The 9,080-nt window shown below is 41.8% G+C and overlaps 1 protein-coding gene across 4 annotated transcripts; it reads right to left on the bottom strand.

The window, feature by feature from the left end:
* Positions 1-5,338: 5,338 nt before the first annotated feature.
* Positions 5,339-7,278, bottom strand: LOC147482420 (protein CHROMATIN REMODELING 25-like). Of its 4 annotated transcripts, none has more exons than XM_086578373.1 (7): positions 7,176-7,278; positions 6,981-7,076; positions 6,767-6,817; positions 6,598-6,672; positions 6,387-6,473; positions 5,946-6,037; positions 5,339-5,861 (listed from the first exon to the last, which is right to left on the bottom strand). In XM_086578373.1, the coding sequence occupies exons 1-7, from the start codon at positions 7,200-7,202 to the stop codon at positions 5,675-5,677; spliced, it is 615 nt and encodes a 204-aa protein (XP_086434499.1). In that variant the 5' UTR covers positions 7,203-7,278; the 3' UTR covers positions 5,339-5,674. The 4 variants fall into 4 exon arrangements, with proteins under 4 accessions (XP_086434499.1, XP_086434501.1, XP_086434500.1 ...); XM_086578375.1 differs by having other exon boundaries at positions 5,946-6,003; XM_086578376.1 differs by having other exon boundaries at positions 5,794-5,861; positions 5,946-6,008.
* Positions 7,279-9,080: the final 1,802 nt, after the last annotated feature.

Below are 9,080 nucleotides of genomic sequence, written 5' to 3'. Positions count from 1 at the left end.
AAGAAAAACAAATACTCTTCAGTTTCTCGAAGCAGTTCTATTTATGCCTACGAAACGTCTCTTCCCAAGATAAGTCATAATGGCATCGAGACGCCAAACGGCAGCCCACCTGGCACCCATCATTTCATATCTCACGACCGCCCATATTCTTACATGTGTCACGCACGCGCTGTAGCTCAGGCAGCTCCAAAGAAAAGAACGTCCCTTGCGTCCTCAAGACATGTGCGACCTGCACCATGTTAATCGGATAGCAAGCACGACAGACCAGCAAAGTCACAGGTCATCGACACCGTACCCTCCGTACGACAAGACGCAACAGCATACCCATATTTACAAAATGCAAACATTCATATCATACACAATACTACTTATAGAAAGCAAATCAACATGTTTCACATTCACAAAAAAGAACGAACTGACGACATCAGGGAAGCCTCAGTTCGCAGACTAACCGAGCTGCTGAGAATACTTTCGGAAATCCAAAGACTGATTAGCCACTAGTTATCATGATCACTGGCAAAGAAGAAAAATGAGCTGCCCAGGTCAACCCAGGAAACCAGCTCTATTGTTTACGGCCAAAGGCCAATTACAACCACAAACACCAACAACTTTTTCGAACGACATCATCAAAGTTTGCTGCAAGAACGACATTCAACACTGGGGCAGAGCTCGGATCACCAGTAGATGCCACAACTACCTCGGTAGCGGCCACATTTAGCTCGCCAGAACCCTGAAGCTGATCACTTACCACACCAGTAATGGGGGAAAGCACGACTGCAGGAACAGTGCTAGCATCATCGAGTGGTCCGCCCCCGCATTCTCCGGTTCTAAGGCCCCGCCTCCTCCTGCAGGTCGTCCAATTTCTTCTCCAGTTCCTCCACCTCAGCACGGATGGTGAGATAGGCCTCTTTCGCTTGCAGTGTGGAAGTCTTACATCGTTCAGCATAGGTGTTCACTGCGACTAGCTGGCCCTTCAACGCCTCCACCTCATGCTTCAGCCCAATCGACTCATTCACTGCAGATGTCTTCTCCAGCGTCAAGGCAGTGAGATGGGGCTTCAAAGCGTCCAGTTCTTTCTTCTCGATCGTTGTAATTTACCGCTAGATTAGAAAGCTTCGTCCCTCGGCGACTTCGACCTCCGTCTTCTCGGTAACCGAAGCGGCCGCCTTCAAATCTTCGACCGATACATTGATCGGCTACGATAACTTCGCACAACATATCACGTTAGTATCAAACAACAGCATATAACATGATAACACAGCCAAGCTTGAGCGCAAAGTTTACTTACCAGGCACATCGCCTTATCCATCCCCCTCAGATTCGACTCCAGCTCCATCGTATCCAGGTCTTTCCTATCACCGTCCAGCGTCATACTCTCCAGCAAACAAGCAGCTATAGGGGCGGACTTGTAGCTGCAGTCAAACCTCCTCACATAGCTCTTCTTCCCGGTCACTTCATCTATATACATCAGGTTGCGCTCCAGCTCATCTTTCCCGGCACTGGAGTGCCCCTTACCAGTCTCTCTCATACCAACCTTTCCCTTCATCTTCCCAGAAGCATCTCCAACAACCCTGGTTGAAGCGGCCTCCGGGGCAACCTCCGGGGCGTCCTCACCCAGGACGCTGAAGTCGGGCATCGGTCTCGCCCTCGAGCTGCGAGCCGCCCTTCTCCCGGTTCGCATTTCACCACCCCCCAGCGCGGTCTTAGCTACCCTCGCAACCTTGGAAGGTCGAGACTCTGGGTCGTTCCCCTTCCTCGTTGGCAAGCGAGACTCAGAGACTTCGAAGAGAGCGTCCTCCAAATTGAAGAGAGCGTCCTCTTGACCCTTCCCCATTCCAGACCCAGATGCACCAGCACCTCCAGCGGGTCTCTTCACCCCGGCACGTCCTTGGCTCCTATCTTCCCTAGTCACCAGATCACTCCTACGCTTTTCCATTACAGGCTTCCTCGACGTCCTCCCGTTCACCTTATCCCGCTCCCTGGTCTTTTGCACTTGCCTCTTCTCCCTAATTGCGGGTCCTCCCTGTTCTTCAAAGAAATGAGCAACTTCTGGTAGCTTCGCTCGTTTCTCAGCTCGCGTCAACCTAGCGAACTTTTCAATCACATGTCGGCTCTCGACTCCTTTTCTAGGTGGATATCTGCATAGACAGCGAAACAATAATTTTAGTACAAAATCAACCAACGCAAGATCAATATTCTCAGAGAGCGTACTGGTACCCACCAGTAAAGTCTTATATTTTATTTTCCACACTGAACCCGCTCACACAGTAGCTTCCAACAAGCAGCAGTGGTCGTTTATCCCACGACTTGTTACTCTTACCATCCAGAACGCTCGACAGCGTAGCTCGAGTTTGCAAGCTAAAGTTCAGCGATCGAGATCGCTTTAATAAGTAATGCTCAATAATATCAGCGACCTCTATCCGGTACTCACCGCTGGCGTTCAACAGGTCAAAAGCCTTGAATAACCGCCACGTGTTACCCACAAACTGAACAGGCACTTTGCCACAGCGGTTCAAGAACTCACAAACCAGCTTTGAGAACGGTATCATCATGTACGCCCTCAGCTGCCCCTCACAGATTATCACCCCATAATTCAGTGGGGTGTACCTATCGCTATAGGCCAGAGCGTTCTGGTTAGGCTCATGGATCTCCAAACCGCTTACGGTTATCCCATATTTCTCCCTTAAATAAGGGAACGCCCTCAAAGCATGTCTGTCCACAAATTCTAAGCAAAGTGACCCTCTAGAAGACGACCTCACGCGGTGACTGCTAAGTGCTAACCCAAATGATTCTGATGCAGATCGAGCCGCATTTTCCTCACTTCCAGCCTCCTCAACCGCCTCATCTTCATCATCACCCTCACCCACCCCACACACAGACTCATCTTTCTCTTCCTCTTCGTCATCCCAACCAAAAATAACTTCGCGAACCTCAAGAGATCGCGTATCATCTGAGTCAGACATCTCTCCTCTAACCTTAACAATTCTAGCCACTAGCAACTAATCGATTGTCCTAACAGCTCTAGAACAAAGACTAAGCACGAAGCAAGAGTTCAACAATGGCAGAAAACTAACCTGAAGTTTGTTGCGATACTGACTTATTGTCTACAAGGCGAAGCAGCAAAGTGATGGTTCAAAAATTGCAAGCGCAATCTTTGAACAAACGCCCCTCCAGTTTCCAAGGCATCATGATTACACCCTAACCCTAGCCGCACACTACTTCCAACCAACTATCCTATGTTTTCACATCCCGAAAAAACGGGGCGGCACATTTTTCTCTACAACTGCTCAGATTCTCCCACGTGCTGGTCACATGTCAAACATCTACGCCGACTAGCTCACAGGGCAGCACAGATCATTCTCCCCAGCTCGTTGGATATCTCCACATCTAGCATGACCCACACGCGCTACTATTTTCTCTCAGCAGACCGCTCCCATGACCAACGCGCCCTACTGAGAGGGGGCTGTGTAAGGGAGTGATATCCTCCTTTAGGAATATCAGGCGTGTACTTAGCACGGTGGAAATATCACACCGACCTGTGGAACCAGATCACACCTTTAAGCTAAGAGAACGTTCCAGCATAGTTCGCGCCAGTACGCGAACCAGGCTATAATGTGACTCAGCTTGCCTTCTAGAAGTAATCATGAACAAAGAGGCACATGCACGGATCACTGCCACCAGCTACTGACCACTGCTGCAAGCTACTTGCCCAGACTACTAATCTCCATCATCACATCAGACCTATAAAGACAGTTCTCGCACGCCTCCTTGATCTAGACCCCACGTTGGTGATGCACTTTACACATGGTGGGCGAGGATTCATGCTGAACATTTATAAATACCCCTCCTATGAACTACGCCAGACCTAATTCTTCTCTCCCTCACAAATCGAGAGCAAGATACGTAGGCAGTTCGCTCCTAAGCTGAACTCGGTCCCAATAATAACCCTTTCCAGTTCCCATCCAACTGTATTTGTAAAGGAAAGCTGAATCACGCCTTTACAGTGTCCAAATAGTTGGATATAATTGGATCAGAGGGTAGTACATTAAAGTTTTCCAGAAGAAGATGGTTAGATATTAGAGTTGGTGAATGCATATTTTTTTCGACTTTGGTGAACTATATGTCATTTGTTTCATTGCTAACTCTGTTCATTATCAACCTAAATATAATCTGGACAATGTTTATGCTTTTCATTATTTTTAGTTCAGGGGACGATGAATTTTTTACTAGATATAATCCTTTGTTTTCGTTGTTGTTCAGTATTATGCAACTCCACCGTACCATAGTTGCACTAAGTACACTAAAGAAACAATTTAAAAATTAAATGGATATAAACTACGAATAGAGAGTATAATGTGGTGATGCTAAGGACGTAGTGTTGTGTCTTTGTCTCTAGCTCTATCAATTCTTATGTCCAATGTCTTTTGTTATTGTGCATCAATACATGTCCTCAAATGACCACTATGAATATGACTCACATAATTATTGTGTGGAAAATCCACTTTAATAAATCATATTAGAGGGTGTTAGTTATATGTTACTAGCAAGATACACGTGCTGCTCTGCACGCGATGTCAAATAAAACTCACCAAAGAGTAGTGTAAACATAATTTGGGTGAGCCAACTTACAATTCACATTATGTCTGAGCGTACGCACTGTCAACCGTTGAAAATTTGACTTGAAGGGAATTCCAATTCTATTTGATTTTCAGACATACGTAAGTAATAAACTTTTAAGCATAGCTCCAAATCACACGTATTTTGAGCCTAGTTTTGTGGTCAAGTAAAAAAGAAATTGGTTTTTGTGTCCAAGGTTTTTGAAGAGTTATAAAATATCAGCAGGGATTTTAGAAAGTGAAACGATTTCTTATGTTCCAAGCTTGTTCAACGTTAAACAAAATGCTGTGAGATATTGGAAGATTCATGAAAATATGATATGGGTAATTGATAAAATGAGATACCGAGCATTGATTGAAATGTTCCGATATATTAGTATGTGAATGACGAAACAAAATGGAGTCCGCACAGCCTAACACAGTAGTAAATATGCTTTGTTTTAGACTTTAGAATTCAGTGATCTTGATCTAGTCTCTAGTATGGTGTGAGGACCTTATTTTGACTGCTTTTTTGGCTCACGACAGGCTATGTGGTCTGAGTAATGTTGAGCAAGAGCTTCAGCCTTCAAGAACAATTGTGGAAAAAATAACATTATTTAGATAGCACCTCATATTCGTATCATTTTGTATCATTGACGCTTAAATTTATTGCACCAACCTTGGGTTACTAAGATAATGATCATTTCGGCAGAAAGGATTGTTTCAAAATAGACAAATTGAAATGGAGTAAGTATGTCATGCTTGAGAATGCGCTCAATTTGTATATAACATGTATAAAGCTCCGAAGATTACAAGTACATGACATCTCTGCTTGATGACGCTCCCACCATTTGGCTTCTGTTCCATATAGCCTCAGATATTTCTTAAACTGACAATATTCTCCACATGACAATTAAAAGTGGTTCTCTTTATTGGTAGCTGAGGGTATTCGAATACCTCAAGCATAAGGCTAGGTCGTGTGGAATAGTTTACATAAAGGAAGTTAGTATTGCAAACACGTATAAGAGTTTCACCATATTGAGTAACTATTGCGAAAACATCCTGCATATTCAAAGATGCTAGAGAAAATGAAATGCCCTGGTTCTCATTAGCCCTATGCTCAGCATGAGGCAATCTATTATAGTAAATATATGGTCCATATTGTAGAACACTTTACGACGCAGGTGGGCCAGCAACCGCGCTAAAACATGCATTTTCCTAGACAACTCGACCCAAAACCCATCACCACCAGTCCATGATCCAGATCTAACCAAAGCATAATAGAAACATTTTGGAAACTAAAACACAGCAGCAGAACAACCAAAAAATAATAAACGCTAACGCACTAACCTCCCATAAAACATCTCTGGCGGGAAGACACGTATGCAATCTTCAAACCCTGACGTCCCTGGACTACAGATTTTGATTGTATCATATATAAGCTACAGGAAAAAATACCACCTCTGGTGAATGTATAAAAGATTCTAGAAGTAGCAAGCATAAAATAAATCTACGCTTATGTATGAAAGGATCAGCTACAAAACGTTCTCAAATTCACTTTGGATTTACCATTGAGGTTTTCTAACATGATAAACACAACCATAAATTATCCTGTCAGCAGTACAACTGCACAAGTACAGGTTTACTGAATCTCTCCTATAAACCTCAGTTTTCACATCATCTTAGGTCCTCGTCACACACATCCACAAAGTAAGCAAGTAACTGCTATTGCAAATAGTTAAACAGTTCAAGGAGGTTCTAGAAAAAACATCAACCTCAACTACATCATACCTTTGGATGATTGCACAGCTTTTTAAGAGTTGTAATATAAGCCAAAATTTTGGATTGTTTCATCTCTTCAGCAATTACTCGTTTAACCTACAATGATGCAAAAAGAAAATAGTGACGTTGGCCATATATCTGTTAAGTTCAGTTTGAAGAACAGTGTTAGACATTTCAAAAGGTGAAGCCAAATCAAAAGAAGAAAGAAAGTAACACTTACATTTTTGGAATGTATAAAATGGTTATACAAGTTTGACTGGAGAGGAGTCAATTTGCAACAAACAACTTCCACTATCTAATTTGGTACAATCATAAAGAAAATATTATGACGTTTAAAACTCAAAACCAACAGTTCAACTATCAAATTAAGAGCAAAGCAAGACACATACCTTTGGTGGTAAGTGATTTGACAGCAAAGCATTCGTACTTCTAAGTATAAACTGAAAAACATATCCATAGGTCACAAGGGTTAAAAAATTCTTCCTCGTAAACCTATTACAAGCTACTAATATTGTGCAATTCACAACAATAACAATTTCGAGTTAACAGAGTCACAATCTTGAACAAAATTATATGTAAATATTTTCTTTCTTAGAAACTTACCTGGTTCACTTTTCCACTTAGCTCTCCAGAGCGCTCAATGCCTAACTTTCTCTCATCTTCGGAAGTCGTAGTCTCTCTTCCACTAACAATAGGTGCCTATATATGGTAAAATCAGATGCATGGTAAGAGGGTGAAGGCCATAATCAGATACATATATGCATGTTATATATATAATAACATAATTAAGATACTCACCTTTGATGAAGCACTCTCATACTTCATGTTGTTCAGCAAAAGTGGCTATTGACAAAAAATCCTGGAGAAAACCATAGCAAAAACAATATCCAAAATAAGAGTCATTCAGTTAAAGGTATACATATGTATCAAATTGAATAAAGCGTTGATGAAACCAGACTCTTTCTTTTCCTCTTCTGCGGGAAGTGGTGGTAAAATTGTCATCAATCCTTGAAGAAAGAAATCTTTTGGGTGGGAAGTGCAATATATGTAAGAAAGTGACGTCACAGTAATTATTCAAATGAATGCATGAACAAATAAATTAAAAATGATGTAACACTTTCGTGGCTTTTAATTGTGCCTAAATGTTATTCTTGTGTGCTGTGAAATGAGAAGAAATTACACTTGAACGCCAAATTTTTACCACGGACTATTTACACTGGGAAAGGTGTCACACCCCGAATTTCGACAGAATTCGGAAAAATAATATTTATTCGACTCTTCGATTTTCGAGGTGTGACGCACTCTCCACTTCCAAAAACCCATAAACAGTTTAAATATGCGGATAGATAAAAACCAATAAAAATTTTAACTTAAACAAAAGTCTTCTTCATTACAAAAATTAACAAATGAAAATGCAAATAACTTTATCTCAACAGAAAATCTATATCACCTCAAAGGAAAACAAAGCCTATCTTGAAATGCGACGCTTTATGCAAAACCACAAGCAAAGAACCAATCTTCTTCAACACTAAAACGTCAAGACTTATCAACTATGTTCATTTAATGAACATACCCGATAAGCAAACATGCAAATCGGGTTGACATTATAAAAAATCTTTGGTGTGAGTAGCTCTAAAATACAACATATTCTTATATAAATATATACACAATCCATAAGGCAGTTAGTTCCTCCACCGAGGCGCCTTAACTTTCAACGACTAATATAACATCCTTAAGTACAATAATTAAGGCAGGTAGTTCCTCCAATGAGGCGACTTAACTTCCCACTAACCACACAACAAACTATACACATAATAAATAAGGCAGGTAGTTCCTCCATCGAGGCGCCTTAGGTTCAACTAAACAAATAACCAACCAAATATATTATATCCGTACCGCATTTCATGCTCAATAACAGAATGGGTCGTCTCTGCCCAAGTAATTAGTTTGACCCACCCTTCTGCAAAACCATATACCATCATCTATCTAAAGATATATCATTAACCAACATTTTACCATAATTATATTAATTAAGGCTTTCTTTGTGTGTCCCTAAAATTACGTCGTATCTATGTCTTACCTAGTTTCCCTGGCTACCACAATCGCTTCCCAACGCCGAACATGTACATCCACATGCCTTCCCTTACATAATGAACTACTCCGTGCGTAACTACCCTGAGCGGGATGCCGCACACCAGGTAACCCTCACACGAAAGCCATTATGTAAGTACTGCCACTATTCGGCATAAAATATCACGCGTCTCGTTCTATTTTGCGAACGGAATAATCAAGCCACTATTCAGCTACGCCAGAAGGGCCATTCAGATTCACTGAAACGCCAGAAGGGCCAATCACATTACTTACGCCCGAAGGCCATTCAGATTCACTGAAACGCCAGAAGGGCCAATCACATTACTTACGCCCGAAGGCCATTCAGATTCACTGAAACGCCAGAAGGGCCAATCACATTACTTATGCCCGAAGGCCATTCAGATTCACTGAAACGCCAGAAGGGCCAAATCACATGAGTTGTGGTAGCTAGGTTCTAGGATTTTCGTTACGTAATTTATTCAAGTGTCATCCATTTATGACTCATAATAATTCCAATATATCACGTGCAGGTCAAATACTTTATTGCACTATGCCACAATATTTAGAAATATCTTAATTATATCTCATAACCACTTTCATTCTTTCACGTGC

The sequence above is a fragment of the Coptis chinensis genome, chromosome 8, assembly GCF_015680905.1.
Source record: "Coptis chinensis isolate HL-2020 chromosome 8, ASM1568090v1, whole genome shotgun sequence".
Taxonomy (NCBI): domain Eukaryota; kingdom Viridiplantae; phylum Streptophyta; class Magnoliopsida; order Ranunculales; family Ranunculaceae; genus Coptis; species Coptis chinensis.
Note: the sequence above shows the minus strand (reverse complement) of the source record. Positions and strands in the feature narration are given on the sequence as shown.